This window comes from Phyllobates terribilis, unplaced genomic scaffold (genome assembly GCF_046119375.1).
Source record: "Phyllobates terribilis strain yellow unplaced genomic scaffold, ASM4611937v1 Scaffold_1__5_contigs__length_1240528914, whole genome shotgun sequence".
In the NCBI taxonomy this organism is placed as follows: Eukaryota; Metazoa; Chordata; class Amphibia; order Anura; family Dendrobatidae; genus Phyllobates; species Phyllobates terribilis.
The window spans coordinates 212,272,765-212,295,474 of record NW_027362761.1 but is presented as its reverse complement, the minus strand read 5'-3'; the positions used below and the strand labels follow the sequence as shown (position 1 = coordinate 212,295,474).

The 22,710-nt window shown below is 39.3% G+C and overlaps 1 protein-coding gene across 2 annotated transcripts in view; it reads right to left on the bottom strand.

Annotated features, from left to right (window-relative positions):
* AOPEP (aminopeptidase O (putative)) overlaps positions 1–22,710 on the bottom strand; it is a 731,576-nt gene that overhangs the window by 16,089 nt on the left and 692,777 nt on the right. For both annotated transcript variants that reach the window (XM_073670973.1, XM_073670974.1), the window contains exon 14: positions 21,342–21,458. In XM_073670973.1, coding sequence (XP_073527074.1) covers positions 21,342–21,458 — 117 coding nt within the window. The remainder of the gene's footprint in view (positions 1–21,341; positions 21,459–22,710) is intronic.

The window sequence follows — 22,710 nt, the reverse complement described above, 5'->3', positions numbered from 1 at the left end:
ATCATACATAATTCTCCCACTGTTATCAGACAGTGCACACTGGTACTGAACGGATGTATGCTGCTGGAATTAGGCCTTCAGTTAATGCAAGCTATTTCCTCTGTTCCACACTTGATGGGTTGACAAGAAATGATGAGAATGTTCTCATCTGGCAGCTGGGAAATTCAATTAAACTAAACCAGCCATTGACAGGAACTTTTCACAACCAAAAATTGTGCGTCCAACTTACAGTTCAGGATTTAGAAATGTCCCTCACATGGCAGTGGATACTGGATTACAATGTATATACTTATCTCCCATCAGGAATGTAGCTGTGCTGTACACACTTTACACTCCCTCACCATTGTATTTTTCACAATACACCTTGTCCGGCCACAACATATTGATGACCTAATCATAGTGTAAGACATCAATAGCAAATTTGTGGGAATCTGGAGCCCCGAGCAATAGGTTATTTTCTCTGGGTGCCAAGGGATGTAAAGCGCTGCAAAGCAGCCATTGGGTGGTGCTGCAGAATCTGGCAGTGCTGTTCTGCTGTTCACGACAGTGGCTGCTACACATGTTATGGAGCTGTGCTTTGCACCTCTGTTCAAAGTCTTTACATTCAATGGCCACTGGACCGAATAACACCCAATATGTGGGGGTTCTGAATGCCATACCCCAACTAATCTGATATTGATGACCTATCCTAAAATTAGGTCATCAATATGTTTTGAGCATTCAAACCCTTTAAAGGAAAATCAAATGAGTGAACTATGAAGAAATTACATTTACAGTATATATAAATTATGTAAGGTTTTTTTTGCTGAAGGTAGTCCTGCTCTACAAAATCCAGCATAACTGAAATGATCCAGAATTCTCCAAGAATTTGGTCTCTGTCATTTACATGGTGTAATTATCTAGTGACCATTTTCTTCTCTCAGATGCCTCATTTTATCTTCCAGTTTCCATGAAGATTATAGAGCTGTCATACTACAGAGTAAGTAGCTCATAAGAACCTCCAAGAATCAAAAAATCTCAGGTAAGACATTTTGGAAGGAGATCCTAAAAAAGGCACAGAGCTGACACCTTTAGATGGCCCCATTGATGAGAAGGATGGCTCGGTAGACAGCTATCACTCTCATTATCATGTACATTGTCAAGGTTCAGAACCCAAGGAGCAGTATAGTTCGAAGAGAGAATATTCTACCTGCATATTCATCAAAAAACAGCAACCACAACTAAAGATTAAAAATGTCTCACAGCTTTTTCTTTCTAGAACTTTTGTATCACACAGTTTAGCTTTGTCAACAAGCCAGCATATAAAAACCTATCAAGCTGCCAAAATATTTAATGCATTAAAATGCCAGACAGCGTGACAGGATACACATCAATGTTTCCAACTACTCATGATTCTCCATCACTACAGTCACAATACTCGAAAAACACGCACTCAAACATATGCCGCCATCTCAGTGAACGAAAAACCATGATGCGCTCTGCTTCTGTTCATTTTTAAGTCCACATACATGTTCATTGACTCACATGATCTCACTGCCATGGAGTAAAGGGACACGGATACTGACTGATGCAGAAAATGTCAAATTAGTGCGGTGTGAAGGACTAGGCCTTGTCAGAGGACACATTCTCTTTGAGGGCTCTTAAAGGAGAGAATTAGGAGATACGCTCTGCAAAAATCTAGTCAATATCATTTAAGTTATATCATAGGGCATGTTCAAAACACCTGTCGAAGCAAAGCGGGCCAGATTGTAAACCATTTGCCCTGTCTCATCCACCCAATCCGGATTTCATGCTACATTCATTCCGACATTCTGGAATGAGTTTCAATTACAACTAAAGAACAACAGTAAGAACATTTGATTTTCTAGGAAGTGTCTGTGAACTGACTTCCCAGAATAAAAGGATTTGACATTAGTAATGATAGTATTCTGTCTGTCCATATCCATCTACAGGAAAAATCTATCTATCTATCTATCCCATATCTATCTATCTATCTATCCCATATCTATCTATCTATCTATCTATCTATCTATCTATCTATCTATCTATCTATCCCATATCTATCTCATATCTATCTATGTATCTATCTACCCCTTATATAGAACACAAAGCACACAATAATTTACACCTCTTGCTAACCATGACAACTTTATTCTGGTTTCAATCTTTATTGTATTATGTCACTTCCGGTAGAAGGTGTATAACAGTGATCAGGAATACCATCATTGGTTGCTTCAAAGAAGTGATAGCACTGCCTTTAAAACCTCCTTTAAGGCCAAATTACACAGACTGTATGAATGCTCATTCAATGATTATCACTCCTTTCGGATCATCCTCCAGTGTAGACGCTTGCTTGTGGGCTGATTGTATCATTTACACAGCAGTTAAAACTTCGTTGCCAGCAGCACATTGACCCCCGTGACACAAGGCATGTCCTACCATCACCATGCTTACTGTATGCGGACAGAACAATTCTATAAATGATAGTTCTGTTCCCATACAGTTTGTGTTGGCCCATGTCAACCAGCCATTACATGGTCAACAATCGACTTATATATATTTTCAGAGCAGAAATTGGCTCATGTAGGTGCTTCTTCTGGCTAAAGCTACCTAACCAATACAGCAGAAAAACAGATATAGATAAGATAACCCTCTGTAAGAAATTTGTATTTATAATGATTTCCGTGTGATTGGCAGTGACTGGGCCAGACTATATATTGGAGCCCACGCAAGTAGTGGAAATGAAGTAGATGGGAAACTGCAATATCCAGTAAAGAGAGAGCTATGTAAATATGGAAGAAGAATGCTGTGTCATATTGTTATAAATGCCTCTTCTCTCTGGTATCTGCTGGATTACCAGCCATTACATAGGCAGCCGGATAACCATCTGCGATACCACTAAGAAACGGTAGCAAATGGCAGTTATCACTAGAGACTTCAGTGTACTGTTGACCGTTGCGGTAGTCTGGGTTGCCAGCTCTGGGGTAAGGTATTTTGCACCTCCTAACCCACAGATGGAGTGAAAACTATGTGCCCCTTCCTCCAGTCCAGTATTGAACTCTTTATCCCCAAAGCACATGAATTGTATTTTAAGAAAATACTGATGTTATTTCAGTTTGCCCTTTTTTCTACTTTTTGCTGACATCTTGCATACAATTTTAGAAACAAAAAGTTACACTTTACTATATTTTCTATTACATTGTATTTGTGGTTTTTTTTTTATAATTACCATAGTCTCAAACTTAACCCTACCCCCAACCCTAGTGTTATATTATTATATTATTATTTTTTTTAGGGGTCAATTTTTTTTAAATTTAGGACAGCTTTCCCAGTAGGTCTCTGTATCTCTTCTCCCAGAATAACAGATAGCTTCTTGAGGACAGCACATGAGCAGTGAACATGATTCACTTCGGTCTTGCTCAACTTTTGTTCTGTAGGTTGCAGCTCCAAGAAGAAGCAAGGCTCACTGCTGGTCCTCCAGTTGGGAGGGACGAAAGTATGCAACCAACATAAAATTTGGCACCGAGGTCTACTGCCCCATGTTCCCCCCCAACGCTATACCATTGCTGTTGATAAATAGTAGCCGCATGCTTAATAAGTAATTTTTGTTTGTTAAATGGCCACAGTGTGAATGCGCACCTATGCATTGCACTTATACCAATATATACTCTGGCTCAATTTTTTTGGGGGGTTTGGTTTAGTTTTTTGTACTTTGTACAAACAGGAGTGAGGCTTCCCTTTTTTGGGCTGTTCATTTTGTTTATATAGCTTTCCATGGGCAGGTGTTTTAACAGTCGGGAACCGGTCATGCTCTGCCCTTATCTATCTTTATGTCTGCTGACACATAGTGAGGTGAACTAAAAGAGTTCGGTACCGTCCAGATTGTCATGGTGGGATGGCTTTTACACTTATTTAATCAAAACAGTGTTAACTAAGTACCCTAAAGGCCCCGTCACACTAAGCGATGCAGCAGCGATCCCGACAACGATACGACCTGTCAGGGATCGTTGCTGCATCGCTAATACATCGCTGGTGAGCTGTCAAACAGGCAGGCTCACCAGCGATCAGGGGAGCAACGATATCGTGGAAAGAATCGTTCCACGATGTCCTGCTCCCGTTACCAGCCTGCCGCAAGCAGGAGCAGGCTGGTAACTATGGTAAACATCGGGTTACTAAGTGCGCGTGTGCCCCTAGTAACCCGCTGTTTACCATGGATACCACTCTGCTACCGTGCGCTGGAGCCTCCGCTCACAGTAGCAGAGTGGTATCTATGGTAAACAGCGGGTTACTAAGTGCGCGAGTGCCCCTAGTAACCCGATGTTTACCATGGTTACCAGCCAGATCGTTGGTCCCGCTGGTCACACACAGCGATGTGTGCTGGCCAGCGGGAGGCCAACGACCAAAAAATGGTCCAGGACACTTTGCAACGATCAGCGACCTCACAGCAGGGGCCTGATCGTTGCAAAGTGTCACACATAGCGACATCGCTGGTGAGGTCGCTGGTGAGTCACCAAAACCGTGACACAGCAGCGATCTCGCTAGCGATATCGCTTAGTGTGACGGGGCCTTAAGTTATTTACATGTGCTTTTACTCCTTATATACTTACTACAGAGTATTTGCTCATTTTGCTTTCATCTTAGATGCTAAATAAGTAATTTGTACCATTGGGTTATCACCAGTTTTGTGTTTTCTGGAATATACCTATTTCTTTACAATCCAATGTCCATTTGTAACCTCTGTAACAGCCCTAGACATCCTGACTAAGATCACTTTTAGCAATGTACTGTATACTTGCAACTCATGGTCACCAGGATGAGCTTTTCTCATGTATCAGGATGAGAATGTACAATAACTACAAGCATGATCTCATATTGTAGACAAACAGCAAACAACTACAATAAATTGAAGCAAAGAGGGGAAGAAATACACATTACTTCGCTAAATAGCAGATTATGAATGCTTTAAAACTATTAGACTTCATGAGCCATATCTTTGGCCCTGAGCTGAATAAACAGGCTTGATCCTGGTCTTTAAGCCTGCAATATATAAAACACATTCCCAGAATCTGAAAAATCTATGAGAAAAAGAACTTGGCACCAGGAACACAGAACAATTAAGGAGATATCTACCCACTGAAAATAGGGGCTGCATAATTCAATTAAAACCTCTTAAAAAGACGTTTATTATTTTTCATTAGGTAATTTGCTTTGACCAATCTGCTATTAATTCCAGGAGAGTTACCATACAAATCCACAGCGTTTATCAGCGTTCCCTAAATGTCTTGTGTTAGTAGTTATGTTATCCATTTCAGGAAAGTCGTAATTACTCTTGTAATAATGGAAACAATGATTTTTTGCCCATATAACCAAAATGTAATATGCTCTATATATGTAAATAGCCAAAACCATCCATCAGTTCGGATCAATGTCTCATCGGCATTGAAGAATTACAATCTGAGGACCAGATAAGACTTATAGAGAGATTATGCGGCATAAAAGAAGCAGGAGGGGGAAAGCGGGATCAACAGTTATTGGGGGGGAGGAATGTGGGAGCAAGGGGGGGAGAAAAAGGGAGGAAAGAGAAAAGAAAAGGGAGAACAAAATAAAGGTCATCTGAGTACTCTTATTTTCCCCCATCACCCATATTGTAAAAAATCCCCTTAATAAAAAGAATTTTGAGAAAAATTACAATCTGATCACAGTTAATGATATAACAGTGAGGAATAGAATTTATTCTGCAATGTACAAACATGTTCCTCTCTTAACAAAATATCTGTATATATATATATAAATGTTACACTCTTTCCGACATGCAGATAATTCATTATTTAGATACCGGTTTACTCTGTAGAGGGTAGTCTCATTTTTGGACATGTCAATCCTGTCAAAAAATGTCTTGTAAAGTAAAAATAAGAATTGTGTCCCCATTGTACAGGATATACATCCTGTGATAAAAATAATTTAGAAATACACACAGACAGCTATAAATACAGCTTAGGTGTTAGCGTGAAGGAAACCATAAAAAACATTGTATATTTCTGGCTGACTGAATTTCTTTTGTATGAAGGGGTGATAGGCGTATGTGATGGATAGTATTAGTACTCAACCAATTTGATGCTCTGTTCACCCTGCTGCCGTTATTCTTACATAGTCAACCAATGTGTCTGTGTGTGTCATAAAACTGTAACATGATTGGTTATATGTTTCAGATGAAACGACTTTATACAGGGTGGCAATCAACATCCATTTTACTGGAAAAGAATGGCATTGAAAACACAGAGGGCTGTGCGACGTCACCGCAAGTACCGTAAATAAGAATGAATATCATCAGAAATGTAGATTTTACAAATGGACTGTAGAGCAACACGAAAATATAACAGGAAAACAAAATACTACAGTATCAAATTCAGTGTAGAATAAATGATAAATGCCATCCTCTGTCACATACTAGAAGTTGCGCTACAGTCACTAGAACAAAGAACATTGCTACAAGTAGGGAACAATCGCTAGACAAAACGGTAAGGGTATGTTCACACACAGCGTTTTTGCTGTGAAATTTTCTGCACCAAAAAAACAGTGTTGGCAGAAAAAATGTACAATGCGCACATGTTTTAATGCATTTTTTGCAGCTTTTTTTCTGGAACAATCAGAGGAAAAGTAAAATAGACATACCTGCACCATTTCTGCATTTTTTACCCACTCCTGGTTTTGGCTTACAAATACTGATGTAAACTACTGACCATATACTGAACGTGTGAACATGGCCTTAGGCTAGGGTCACATGATAGTATATTCTCTCATCCAAGAGAATAGGGCCAATTATACTAATCACACTCTGATCAGAGTGTGATCTGAATGCGATCAGCGTGCAATCAGAGTGCGATCCGAGTGCGATTCCGAGTGCGATCAGCGTGCAATCAGCGTGCGCTCCGATTTTCTCCGATGAGGAGAAGATGGAGAAAAAAAATGTCTCCATCTTCTCCAGTCTGTGAAAATCGGACTGCATTTAGATGTTATCCGAGTGCAGTCCGATGTTTTCCATGGATTCATTGACTTGAATGGCCGAGTGCAATCTGAATATTGAATCCAACTCTGGCATGCTGCAATTTTTTCCTCGGACTGGTTCTGTCCAAGGAAAAAAAAAAAAAAAAAATCGGACATGTGCGTACACAGCCCCATAGAATAACATTGAGTGCGATCTGATGTTTTGTCGGATCACCCTCAGACCGTAAAATATGGCCGTCTACACGAGCCCTTACACATATGGACACTGAAGTTCCTCTTAGTAGAATTTCTTAAACGGAATCAGTCACCTCATTCTTACTCCCCAATCCGATTACATGTGTATGTAGGTTATAAGAATACAAGTGAATCCATACCTTTGCTAAACAAAAACGATGCCTTTTTGCAGAGGAATCCACTTTAGAATTGATATGCAAATTAGGCTGGAAGTGCTCTGGGCGGGACGGACTACTTCCACAGTCTAAGCTCCTGACTCCATTCTCAACCTAACTCCGCCTTTCACTAGGTGATTGTCATGCTGCAGCAGTACTGTCTGTCAATCAACTTGTAATGGGTGGAGTTGGGCTAGGAAAGGAGCCAAGAAGCAAGGCAGTGAAGGTTCTCTGTCCAGTCAGTGCCATTTCCAGCCTCATTTCCATATCACTTCTAAAGTGGATCCCAATGTAACAGAGCAGTGCTTTTGTTTAATAATGGTATTGGATTTCCTTGGGTTCTTATAACCTACACACACATTACTAACTAACAGATTCAATTTAACCTCTTTCAAGTTTCCCGAATAATATGAATGACCAACTATTTTCATGTCCAGCCACAAGTTCTTTTTTGCATTGAGGTCTGTGTTCTGCCTTGGCCACTTCAGGACATAATGTGCACAGCGTTGGCCTTATTTTTGGGGTCATAGCCTTGCTGGGAAAGAATTGGCCAGTATGTATTCGACAAACACATAACTAGTAATGCATTGTCCTTCGTCATGTTTATACCCTTCATGGACCTCACCACAAGTTACTCCTAAGAAACAAGCTATACATGAATGGTATAGAAAATAACACTACCGTGTATACTAGAAAGGTAGAAACCTTTTATGTTAGACTTGGATGAGCACACATACTGTATATATGAAGTTTACAAACAGAAGAAGCTGGAGGCAACACCAAAATACGAGGTGCAATCTGTAGTGGTCTACAAAATGGTTATTTATTAGCGAGATAAAGGGCATACAATGGTCTATAGGTTGGAGAAAAGAACAACTTTGTTTCATATGGCTTTTTTGTATGGCTTTATGAGTGCTTGTAAGTTCCAGCTGTGAAATACAATGCCACTGTTTTATAGTGCAGCTCTTTTTTTATAGGAGGACTACAGGCACAATGAGACATTTGTGTGCATGGCTCCATTCCACCCACACCATTGTGTCAGTCACACAGTCTGGTATACATTGTACACTGCCCTCCAGCAGGCTACACATAGAGACAGATTAGCGCTGGAAATCTTACATAACTGCCCCATTTGTACATAAAGTGGAGTGTAACCCAAGAACTACAAATAAATTATTTACAATGATCAACCGGTTAGGCTGTGATCACATCTGTGTTACAGGCTCCGCAAGGAGCTCACACCGCAGATTCTGTCATATATGATGGAAAAAGAAAAGGCACTACATGGAGCATTTTTATAAATGATGACCCTAATAATAAGTCAGTAGGGTCCATAGGCTCCGCTAATGTCTGTCGTGTGAAAGATCTGGGACAGCGGAGTACTTTCTTTTGTAAATGGAAGGCAACATTGATAGGAAAGATGCCTTATATACAATATATTAAAGAAATTAGCAAATGTATTAACAATAAACAGACTGTCCATGGTATGCCGCACTACTACTATGATCCTATTGAATAGCGTCCATTATATCCAATGCTACTAAACTTACATACAGGACATGGCAGCTTTCCTTTCTCGGTGACTCTACTTTTCAATGCATGTACAGAAGAGGTCACAGAAATACACAGCTTCTTCATGCTAAAAAAAATGTATACTCAACTTTGATTTAGGCAATGGCAGCAGTGAATCAAGAGCAGGGGTGCATAACTTGCGGCCTCGAGGCCAAAAAGTAGTCCGTAAGGCCCTTCTATGCAACCTTCAATCATATGCTCACAGACATGATAATATCTGGTCCCATGCATAGTCCATGTCATGGAGAAGACCAGTGGTGCGTAGCTCCGTTAGGATGGGTAATTATGAATGGTGTGCTGTGTTGTCTTTTCTGTGTCAGACATATTTTGGCAAAATGGGTCCTGACTCCTATAGCACAAAAAAGGAGTAGTTTGGATGAAGAAGTGGCCATGCATGAGTCCTGCTATATTTTTTGTAGTTTATGGGAGAAGGGTAACACTGGACTGTTTCAGTGTCTGGTATATATTACATCGTAGTGAGCTGAATGCATGGTCTCTGCCTTTCTCGACTGCACATCCATGAGAACGGTACCTCTACCATCCTGATAGGTGGGAACCCTATAAATGGAACCAGCACTTACTAGATATTTATGGCACATACTTTCAACATGTCTCTGAAGGTAATACTGTAGTAATGCTGCAGCTTGAGGTTGGTTCGATCTGACAATGTAGCCTTAAAACCAAAAAGCTTGTACAATCCTGATCTAAAAGGACTGCAAGAATAAATGAAAGTCCATGGCCCCAGTATCAGTATCCGGTCAGTATTTTTTCTCAGGAGTGGGTGATAAATGCAGGGGATTGGTGACTTGTTTCTATTATACCTTTTCTCTGATTGTTCCTCACCTGGTTTTGGCTCCCACTCCTGAGAAAAAATACTGAACGAATACTGATAGTGGTGCCGTGACCAAAGGCTGATACTTCCCTCTTGTCTTCAGTACTGTGGGTTTCTTGAAAGCTGCATCAAAAACTTTCATGCATGAATCCAGCCCTAAAGAAACATGATATCGAGCAAGACAAGGGAGAAAATGCAGAAACACGGAATATTGTACGTTTTTTGCATTATGACCAACAGGCTTATCTAGGCACTTTGAAGCATATAGAAAATAAGCATTGTAGAGTTTTTTTCCACCAATGAAATTTTATTTTATCATATCACCCGGCTTACATGAGGAGGCTGACAATTTCTGTACATACAATAAATATTTTTAAGAAAATGTCTTAAAGTGGTCCAATCACCTCACCTGACATGTCTGTTTAAGAAAGAAGCTGTAGACCCCCATAACTACAATTATGGTGTATCTTTTTTCAACTCTGCATTGTTCTGTTCCTCCTGCTAGTCATCTTCAAAATTTATGCATAAATTGACAACTGGGTGTTACCAATTTCTCTTATCAAAGGGCATTTCCCTACACAGTCTAACACATGGAGCTCTAACTGTATAGTGTGAAAGTTTTTAGGGACTCCCCTCCCTAGGTAACACCCAGTTGGTAATTTATTCCTAGATATCTAGGCAGAATAAGGCTAAATTCACATGTACAGTACTCATCCATTAGAAATGGATCCAGAAGCAATCCACTGACAAAAAAAGGGGAAACAACCATTTTTTGTCTACCTTAAAAAATTTATTTCAACTAGATCCGTTTTGTTTGTTTTTTTACCTTTGAAGTCTATGAAATATGGATCCGTTAAATAGTCATCTGTTTTCCCTCCATTTGAAATGGATCCAGTAAACAAAAAATGGATTATTTTCAAATGAAAGAAAAACTGATGGCTATTTAACGGATCCATTTTCCATAGACCTCAATGTTAAAAAACTAATCCAGTTGAAATAATTTTTTTTTAAAACTCGACAAAAAGGTTAACAGATTGCCGCTGGATCAGTTTCTAACTGGACGTGTGAACTTAGCCTAAATGAGGAATAGTACAATGTTGAGTACTAATTGAGGAATACAATTACTGATCTAATATCAGGAGAGATGACAGGTCCAATTTAAATAATAATTAAAAATGGTGGAAGGATCCTACATAGATAAAGTTTCCTAGGCAGATCCAGCAGTCCCCTGGAGTAAGCCACATACAATCAGATGCAGGCGGAACATGCTGTACTTGTGAGTGATAACAGGCAGCTGCAAAAGAAGTAATCTCTATGGTAAATATTGACCCGCATGTCTTGTGAATTGTGCAATGTGACTTTTACATTATCACCTAGGGTGATTAATCTTACTAAATTAATTTAATAAAAGACTGTAATGCTAAGCACATCCTGAAGACATGAAGAATGTGCTTGTTTTACTTCTCAAATATACAAGTTCTGAAATAACCACACTGATGCCTGCATGTGTCGTGCCTGGCCAATAGACGTTATTTAGAAAATGAGTTAAGGTCTCGAGTTTTGGGTGGATACTGGATAATCTCAGTGGCAATACGGTCCAAGACTTCCTGCACAATCCATTCTTGCATCAGTTCCTTTCCACCAGGAAACTACTGAAGGTCTCACAATGACTTGTGTGACTTACATGTCTGATCAGAAATGTTCCATCTGGCGGTCACCCTACAACCACTGCCTCCTGCCTTCTTACATTCCTCCTTTTTCTAGAGTAACATCACACTATACTATTAATAGTTTTTGAGGTTTAGATTGCCAATGAATGCACTGCATACTTAAGTGTTGGGGATATCAAGCCTGGCGTTCACGATGGTCTTGAGGGGGCATGCTGGAGTCAGAGGTTCATGCTTTTTAATAAATCAGACGCATCTGAAACTTGGCATGCGCATCTATGCGCCTCACCAGAAATGTTACCTCAGGGACAGAAATAAGAGTTGTAACACGGCACAACTTGTCATGAATCGTATGAGCCGGCTCCATCATTCTTCGGTTCCACTCCAGACGTGCCCACTTTGGTGGAGCTGGCCGAAACTATGTGTTGCGCAAACATTTTGTGACTTTTCAAGCGTTTTATGCCAGAATTCGGACGTAATCGCTTTGATGAATCTGGGCCTTTATATCTAACTTCTTCATAGTGATAATCTCATGCATATGTAGTGGGACATGTAGAACTGAAGACATATTGACTATGTCTGACAGCAAATATCATGCACCACCATGGAGATGACCTTGTGACTAAAGTATTATGTTATTACAAAGTCGTACAGTTGTGCAAAGCCAGACGTACCACAATCAAAACCATATTCCACATCAATGAGGTTCTGCAAGTAGCAATTGGGATCCAATATTGGAGACGTTTAAGGATTGGTTTTTTTTTATGATATACAGTACAGACCAAAAGTTTGGACACACCTTCTCATCTAAAGATTTTTCTGTATTTTCATGACTTTAAAAATTGTACATTCACACTGAAGGCATCGAAACTATGAATTAACACATGTGGAATTATATACTTAACAAAAAAGTGTGAAACAACTGAAAATATGTCTTATATTCTAGGTTCTTCAAAGTAGCCACCTTTTGCTTTGATGACTGCTTTGCACACTCTTGGCATTCTCTTGATGAGCTTCAAGAGGTAGTCACCGGAAATAGTTTTCACTTCACAGGTGTGCCCTGTCAAGTTTAATAAGTGGGATTTCTTGCCTTATAAATGGGGTTGGGACCATCAGTTGTGTTGTGCAGAAGTCAGGTGGATACACAGCTGATAGTTATACTGAATAGACTGTTAGAATTTGTATTATGGCAAGAAAAAAGCAGCTAAGTAAAGAAAAACGAGTGGCCATCATTACTTTAAGAAATGAAGGTCAGTCAGTCAAAAAAATTGGGCAAACTTTGAAAGTGTCCCCAAGTGCAGTTGCAAAAACCATCAAGCGCTACAAAGAAACTGGCTCACATGAGGACTGCCCCAGGAAAGGAAGACCAAGAGTCACCTCTGCTTCTGAGGATAAGTTTATCCGAGTCACGAGCCTCAGAAATTGCAGGTTAACAGCAGCTCAGATTAGAGACCAGGTCAATGTCACACAGAGTTCTAGCAGCAGACACATCTCTACAACAACTGTTAAGAGGAGACTTTGTGCAGCAGGCCTTCATGGTAAAATAGCTGCTAGGAAACCACTGCTAAGGACAGGCAACAAGTAGAAGAGACTTGTTTAGGCTAAAGAACACAAGGAATGGACATTAGACCAGTGGAAATCTGTGCTTTGGTCTGATGAGTCCAAATTTGAGATCTTTGGTTCCAACCACCATATCTTTGTGCGACCCAGAAAAGGTGAACGGATGGACTCTACATACCTGGTTCCCACCGTGAAGCATGGAGGAGGAGGTGTGATGGTGTGGGGGTGCTTTGCTGGTGACACTGTTGTTGATTTATTCAAAATTGAAGGCATACTGAACCAGCATGGCTACCACAGCATCTTGCAGCGGCATGCTATTCCATCCGGTTTGCGTTCAGTTGGACCATCGTTTATTTTTCAACAGGACAATGACCCCAAACACACCTCCAGGCTGTGTAAGGGCTATTTGACCAAGAAGGAGAGTGATGGGGTGCTACGCCCGATGACCTGGCCTCCACAGTCACCAGACCTGAACCCAATCAAGATGGTTTGGGGTGAGCTGGACCGCAGAGTGAAGCCAAAAGGGCCAACAAGTGCTAAGCATATCTGGGAACTCCTTCAAGATTGTTGGAAGACCATTTCCGGTGACTACCTCTTGAAGCTCATCAAGAGAATGCCAAGAGTGTGCAAAGCAGTCATCAAAGCAAAAGGTGGCTACTTTGAAGAACCTAGAATATAAGACATATTTTCAGTTGTTTCACACTTTTTTGTTAAGTATATAATTCCACATATGTTAATTCATAGTTTTGATGCCTTCAGTGTGAATGTACAATTTTCAAAGTCATGAAAATACAGAAAAATCTTTAAATGAGAAGGTGTGTCCAAACTTTTGGTCTGTACTGTACATTTGTATTCACAGGATATACCACAAATGTGCCACCTCTATGAATGAGGACAGGTAGCTGAGACTCATCATATTTGCTTTTTCTTTACACCTATGATATATGGATTGGGACTGCATTGTTTTGCGGTTGTAAATATTGTCTAGGAGTGTATTCTAATAGGTTATTATGACTAAACAGTATCCCCTGAATTATTAGTTGAATTAATTTAATTCATGATTTTTGCCATGATTTACATAAATTATGGCAAAAAAGCTCTAGTTTCGCAATGCTTTAGAATAAAAAATTTGGCAAAAAAATGCAAAATGATCCCAATGTGTGAAAAAAAGCCTACAGGGCAAAAAAATTGTAGAAAAAAGCTTATAGGTCTAATATATAATAACAGTTGTTAAAGGATATATCCAGGACTTTAGGGAAAACAAAATATGTGGCTAGGCACTAACAGGCAGGCAATTGCAACTCACCTGCCTGTTGTGTACGGTGCCGTTGTTTCCCGGCACATAGCGGTCACAGGCCCCTCCTGCAGGGGATTCAGCTGCAACTGCGATGTGACGGGGCGTGATTTCCGATATCATTTTGATTGACCGCCAGGCCCCCCACTTAGGCAGCGAGAATCCGGCTGTCAATCAGAATAATGTCGGAAGTCCCGCCCCATCGACAGAGCGAAGCGGTACAGACGCCTTCACTCTGTAGACGTGATGTCAGCATCGGCTTCAGAATCCTGAGGAAGAACGGCGCCGTGCACAACAGGCAGGTAAGTTGCAATTGCCTGTTTGTTAGTACTAAGCCACATTTTTTATTTAAAGTCTTGGATATCCCCTTTAATGTAATTCAGACATATGAATGCAAACGTTACTCGAATTTGGATTGATCTGAATGAATTCATTTAACTGCTTAACAACCACCCATTATTTTAAGCACCCTCTGTATATGCTGAAAACCCTTGTCATATATAGCTTAAGCTGACTTAGCAATGAGGCAGCCAATTGTTGGATTCTGGAGAGAAAACAGAAGCATTTTTCACCACTCCTGTCTTCTCTGTTCTTAGATACACAGCCTCAATCACCTGAGCTGCCTATGAGATACACTCAGTATCATGTAAATATATAAAATATTAGTATCTTCCAATGGACTTTTTTTTACTTTTGAAGTAAAGACCATGAAATAAAATAAAATGAAAAAACAACAAAACAAAAATGACTAAAAAGTTCACATAAATCCCCTAAAAAATGATAGGAACCCCCCCAATCTTTCTTCAAATTCTACGCCTGACAATTACTTTGAAATAGAAATGTAACATGTGAAAATGAAAAGTATTCTCTGGGGTGCACAAATAAAAAGACTAACACTAGGGTAATGTTACATGATGGAAAAATTAAATTCATGATAGAAAATTCAAACTATAAAATGATTAACTCTTAAAAAAAGTATTTTAAATATGTGTAGAAAAATAAGAGAAATCTGTATTGGTCACGAAAAAATGTTGTAAAAATCCCCCTAATAGCTTAAAAAATAAAAGTTGCAGCTGTCAAACTAATGCATACTAAAAATGACTTATGTATGGTCCTGAATGAATTAATTGGTGAAGTATTGATCAGGCATTTTTCTTGAATACTAGAATAAAGTCCTATTCAGGAAAACTCCACTAACCCGAGGCTTATGCACACTAGTACTAACTATGTACATAACCAACAATGACAAGATAGGCTCTGGTTGTAGTGTCCCTTTAAGGGAAGCAACATTTTCTCAGACGTAAAATACAACATGCCATATTATCCTTCCAGAATAACAACATTAGTGTGCAGACTGAAGGAGCCATAATCAGATAAACTTATTAAAAGGAGTCTATCCGAGCCGTGCAGCTGTGTGAGCTGTACAGTATCTTTCTCTTCATTTATCAAAGCCCACTAAACAATTATCTAGACCCCATATGCATACACTGCTCCATTCAGTTTACTAAAATTGTGGAACATATGATCAGAAAATGACCTATTGTTTAACTCATGTGTTACATGTATGTTTTTGGGGCAACAATTTGTTTTTAACATATAATAATCCTTACTAAAAAAAAAAAAAAAATCTAATCTTGCAATTTTCAAAGTGGCCACTGGGGCTTTAGTAGACTAATACTTTCCTCTTCTTTCAGGAAGATTTTTCAGCAAGGCTCCTGATAGGCAGAGGCACGGTTACAATGACAGGTAACCTCTCTATGCACAGCATATAACACAGGATCCACCAATCACAATAGATGTCACAGCTCCCCCTGCTCTCCCTTTTTCACAATGACTTCTGCACACGCTCATCAGATGCTTCAAAACAAACAACAGGGACAAAGTCAGTCTGTTGCTCCTAATGTATATGTAGATTTTTTTGACACAATAGGAAATAAGAGTCTAAGAAAGTCCCCGTTGCCAGTGTGAAAATTGTAAGATTTTATTTTTAATACAGATTGTAATATGGAGAAAATGCCAAATATTAAAAAGTAATACATTTCAGACAAACACCTGTTGTAAATAATAGGTTGTTTTCTGGTGATAGTTTCCTTTAGAAAACACATAAAATATAGACAATGAACGGCTGGGCATAATATACTACGTAATTTTAAAGAATTTTTACAGATCGCTATAGCTCATATAATCATAACTGAAGTTAGGCATAGACCAAGGTTGGATAGTAGAACCCCAGAAAAGCTAAATTTGTGGATCCCCTGTCGTCCTGTAGACGATGAGGTTTTACTCGTTGCGCTCGTTCATTTACAGCTTGACTGCTATACCTATTGCAATTCACTCGTCATTGTGGACCATGAGAATCCCCAACAAATGTTATTTTCAGTCTTAATACATGAATATACATAAGTAAATTAGCACATAGTTATCAAGCACTATATAAGTGGTGAAGCTCAACACAATCTTTCTATTCGTAATGTCAGTACAATCTCAGTATATAAAGTGGACTGGGGGGGGAAGTATGGGCTCATATTGGCAGACCAAAAGACCTGTCAATTATAGCTGCTGCACTGAGCTAACAATGTTATCTCCACCTTGGAGAAGTCTTTGGAGTCCTTGATATCACCTTGACTGATAAGATGAGAGTTGAAGATACGGCCTTTGTAAAGGTCACGGTGTCCTATTCTTTGGGGGAGCAGAAGTACTTTATTGACAGTTAAGACTGATTTTTTTTTGTAGGTAATGAAATCACGGTGACTTGTAAGTCTTACTTCACTTTGCCTGACACTCCCGAATGAGATCTGTCCTGCTTTACTCCAAACTTCAGAGTCTCTCTTCTCCCTGTTTTAGAACTGACATTTCACTGGTATTCAGCTCCGATGAAAATACATTCTAATTACTATATATAGTGAAAGTATGTTTGCATACTAATTAAAAATAACAGTCTGGCAACTGTAAATGTGTATAAACAATGTCAAAACGGCTGGAATAAAATGAGACAAATCTCTATTGCCCTATAAGGATATTTAGTGCTCAGTTCCTAACTCTACCATATTTGTTCTTTCACCCTTTTTAAGTATCGCAGGATATGAAAAGCCATGAAAAAAGAAAAGCTCCTGCGGAAAGGGAGTGAAAATACCTACTTACGTAAATAAACACATTCCTACGTGTCTACATCAGCAGACTATTACAATAGTGTTGTACTCAGCACAAGGGTGAGAAGCGGGTTATTACACAGCCTGTGATTAGTACAGTGGGGTATACACCATAGGAAATGCACGAGAGTCCATACAGAGTCACCCTTTAGGAACTAGCAGGCTATGTAATGGGCAGTCTTAGGCCTCCTGCACACGGCCATATAAAAGCGGTACCGTAAGAAATAGTTCCGTGTCATCAGTTTTTTGGATCAGTGTGCCATCAGTGAGTCACTAGTGTATTACCAGTGTGCCATCAGTGAGTCAGCAGTGTGTCACCAGTGTGTGATCAGTCTGTCACTATTGTGCCAGCAGTGTGCAATCAGTGCGCCACTAGTGCGCCACCAGTGCGCCACCAGTGTGTTACTAGTGTGCCATCAGTGTGTCACCAGTGTGCCATCAGTGTACCATCAGTGATTTTCTAGGTTTGGCTAAAGAAAAAGAACTTACAAAGCTTCTCCTATACTTTGCAATGTTAAACACGTACAGCACATGCATGGGACATGGATGCCATCCATGTACTATACATGTTTTACACAGACCCATAGGCTTGTATTGGCCCTTGTCATCTTTGCTGCCATTAAAAAATGGACATGGGACACACGGTCCATATAAAAACATGGACATGTGCACAGCAGCATAGGTTATAATGGGTACGTGTGGGGTACTGCAAACACAAACATGTGAAGGAGGCCTAAGAGATATAGCAGTTGCTAACCAAGTGCACATCCACACAAACATGGTGTCCAGTTGTAGGGTGGAAATGTGCTGTGACATTTATTATTATCATACGATATCTTTTAGGAATGATGGCAGTTTATGGTAGTGTCCACTGGATCCTGTCTGCTTTCAACATACTGAAGCATGGTGTACATCTTGGAAGGGGTCTCTGAACCCTTACAGCTTAGGACGAGTTTACACTGGCCAATGGTAGCCGTTAAATGGCCGCCGCTCAGCTACATGGAAGCCAATCGGCGGTCATTTAATAACCTGTTTAGACAGGCCAACTACACTTCCCGTACACACAGAACAATCGGTAATATGATTGTTCTGTGTGCATAGATTGGCATTGTTCTCGGCAGCACATGTCCTGTTCACACACAAAGATGAGCTGCCTAGAGCGATGATTTATAAGCAAGCAAAAATAGTTAAATCCGACAAATGAACGTTTTGTTGGTTCATCGGGTGACTGTCAGCCTTGGATAATTATCAGGAAATGAGCATTCCTGGGAATGCTTGTTCCCGATAATTGTCCAGTGTGAATGCACAATTACATTACCTTCATGAGAGATAACAGAGTATGTTAGTAGGTGGTAAAAGATAAGGATTGATTATTTTTCCTAGATGTTTAGACAATTGTCAATGTAGAGGTGATGGGAAATGACATACATAACGAGCAGGTTGTTTGAATCAGCTGATATTGTTCTCAGTTTTTAGGAGATTCAACATTTATGTATGAATGTATCGCACTAATATCACAATAAATGTATCTTCTCCATCAGAACATTACATAGAAAGTTGCCTGAACAGGACCAAAAGTGGTAACGCAAAAAAGGGAAATGTTTCTTAAAAAAACTTTGTTGTACTTTCCTTTCCCAAATATCTTTTCTCTTAAATTGGCTGCAGGACCTGAAGAAAGTCTCCACATGTTAGAAACAGAACCCAAGAAAGTTCTGAACTGGTCGTGTGTGAATGTCTGTAAATTCCAAAGCAGTTACTCGAAATTCTCTCCTTGCCTTATTTGTTCTTCATTCTCAGTCCAGACTCTTAACTCCTGCTTCTCCCTCTGCATAACATAGTTTTCACCGGGATTCTACATTACAGGGTCTTTCCATCTTACTTCTACAACCCTGCTGCTGGATAAGCGCATGGTTCTTACAGCCTTTTTTTCCCCACAGCTAGGAAGCATTACTTGCCTCTTCTCCTTGCGTTCAATATGATATGGAAAGGCTATGGTTCACTTATCATACAAGTTGTAGATGTTACCAAGTGGATAAAATATATGAATATCATTTCTTCGATGATCATTAACAAATAGCTAGAAAATCAGCTCATTTGTCAAAAATTAATTATAAGGGTTATCTGGTTTGGACAAGTATGTGGATACCCCAGAGTCAAGTAGATCACAGGAGGTCCACCACTGAGAGCCGTCACCATCAGCTGTTAACTCTGTTGATTCCAAGTTCCATCACTGTTGTGTATTATACCATTAATAAAAACTTCATTTTACATTTTTCAGACCTGCAGTTTATTCCCATTTGTCAATTTTAAAGAATTCTGAAGTTCAAGTACACCTCCAGGCTAGTGGAAGATGCAATTCGGTTACTAACAGTAATTAAGTAGACTGTGAGACCATGCGGGGAGCACGGTGTGGGGAGCCTACGGCCATTTCACATCTTACTGTCATGAGCCACAACATAAGACCATTTCTACCTATTTGAGGTCTGTCAGGTAAAGAAAGGGTCCTTCAGCACCTCAATATTACATATAAGAAAGTCAGATGAGACCTGTAGACCTGCTTTCTGTCATTCTATAGCCCTTCATTATCTACAGAATGATATTTATCCCATAACGGAGATAAGATTCAACTGTAAGCATCCAAACACCCTGAACTTTAAAACCTTCATAGATCTTTACCATTGTAACACTATGCGGTCTTTTTACACTATAGATTGTTTGGCAAAAAAATAATTGTACAATGTACTAAATGATATAAAAAATTGTTTAAACTCAACAGTGTGGTATCAAGAAAGAATTGTAGCAGGGGATGATATTGTTAAGGTCAACTGGTGGTGGTGGGGTCCGCAGTCTGGCTAAATTTAATTACATCCTGTTTGTCAAGTGGAAGGTCAACATGATTCTTACCTGTGGAATTTATGAAAATGATAATCCTTGTATTACTTCACTGGTTTGGATAGAGGAGTTATTTGAATACGGTAGTTAATTGTTTTACGGATAAGCATTATTCAAACATAATGTACAGGGGAGGGGAAGGGAAAATAACATAATATATGCCGGTGGGGAGAGAAGTTATTTCTTTATTTTTGTTATTTTATTTGTTTGAAAAATTAGAATAAAAACAGTTTAAAAAAAATAACAATTCCACAGTGTGTAGTTAATAAGCTGACAATACTTATAGAAGTTGTCTAGGGAGCGAAAATACTGGAGACGGTTTAAAAAAAAAACCCTTTGTTTCTCTCATTCCATCTCCGTCAGGCACTGACGACATCATCACAGGATGTCATTGCTGCAGTAGGAAGCAGAATTTATTGGGGGATGGGCAGAATCAGATCGGGAGCATTAAAGGATTAATAAGGTGATTATTTTTATCTTTTTAAACCCTCCCCTTTGAATTTTTTTAAAACAAATTCACTCTCTAGATTAGCCCTTTAATTAACAAATACTCCAGAACTAACTTACTTTACCAATTTCTACTTCATTTGACGCTGTCACGTGAGTTTCTCACTATTTTTGGATCCTATTCTGTGCTCCATTTTCAAGGTTATCACAAATTTTAATCAGAGACTGACTTTTCATGACAAGCTCCAATAACTAGATACGAGGCATTGTTAACGACTTACGAACATATATCAGAAACTTATATATTTTACATTATGTAGAAGCTTTTGTTCTAAACCTTTCCTCCAATACACTGTCCAGTGTTATTTGTATGTAAAAAAAAAAACTGCGGATAACTATGGACCTTGTAAAAAAATGTATTCCTGCAGCTTGTCATTCAGTTTGAACAGTGACTAAATAATTATTTTGTACTTAAAAGATAGGTTCCCACAGAAAAGAATAGGGATATCTATCCATAGGACACTTGGATCTCACCTCTGCATCCTGCTCCTGCAACCTGTAGGTCTTCTTTAAGCATTGCAGGGCCTTTGCGCATAATGTCTTCTCCTCTAACAGCAAATCCAAAAGTAAAACCAGCTGATCTGGAACAATCTGTGAACAAATAATAGATGTTAATATACTTGTTGGAGTAGAAAATGTATGTCTTTTATGAATAGTTACCATTTGCAGTCTGTATAATGTAAAACAAATGAATCTCATATATTGAAAGGGATTTGCAGTAATAGGGAACACCAAGCTCCTACGGTATAATTCATCATATAATAAAAATCACTCGTCACCACCATAACAAGCTGCTCGCTGTTAGTCCTATGTGATTAAAAAGCCGTATTTTACATCTGCCAATGTACGGTTGAATGTGTACTGGATTGGGGAAGAAAGTAGAAGGTTAGAAAAGTGCCTGGGTCATAACCCAGACATACACTGCTCAACGTCTTGTCACTTGTTTCTGGGATTGGAGTGACTAGGCCTCGTTGTAATCGTAGGTGAAGTACGTCTGCAAGTCCTCACCCAAGACCAGACAGCTCTCTGTAAACAAGAATGCTATACCATGACATAAACACATAGATCAAAAAAAAAAGATATTTTTCTAAGAATTCATTTAAAGAATTTTCACATTTTTTTCCATTCAGCCTCACCTAGGATGAACTAAAAAAAAAAAAAAAAAAAAAAAAGCCACCAGACTTTCCGTGTCTATAGAGTATTCCTTTTATGTCAGAACTTTACAGAACGCAGAGATAAGGTTCTACGAGGAAGACTTTGAAATGTTACACGAAGGAAACAGAAAGAAAGGAGGTGGGAGATACACAGTATACAAGTCTATTAAAGACAGACAACACATGAGAAAATCGTCAGCTGCCCCCAAAAATACACAGGTTTCTTTCCAGTGGTCTTATTTGATCCATTACAAGTCTGGCAGTTGGGTGTCACGCTCTCCCCTTGTAAATCTCTTACAATTGCATGTTCTATATTTCTAAAGACCAGGTGTTAGAGCCCAATATAAATTACCCAGTTGCCAGACAGCTTATGACAGCTCAAACTTTCACAACAACAATGGCTGCCCTCAGGCCTCCTATATCTTATCTTACTGCCACAACTGACATTTAAATTATACACCATTTGCATTTTACTGAATTCGTTTCAGTTTGCAAACCCGTCGTCAAATTTCCGCCCTCTAGCAACGAAGCCTTTTTATCTCCTAAAATGTAGGTATAAGTTATCGAGAAGCAAACGTTATTGTTGTAGAGGTGAGGCCAGATGTGCCCAGTGTATCTGAAGGGATCGTATATCTACACATTAGTCTGAATGCCCGGGAAATAATACCTGTCAGGTAGGTAGGACATTG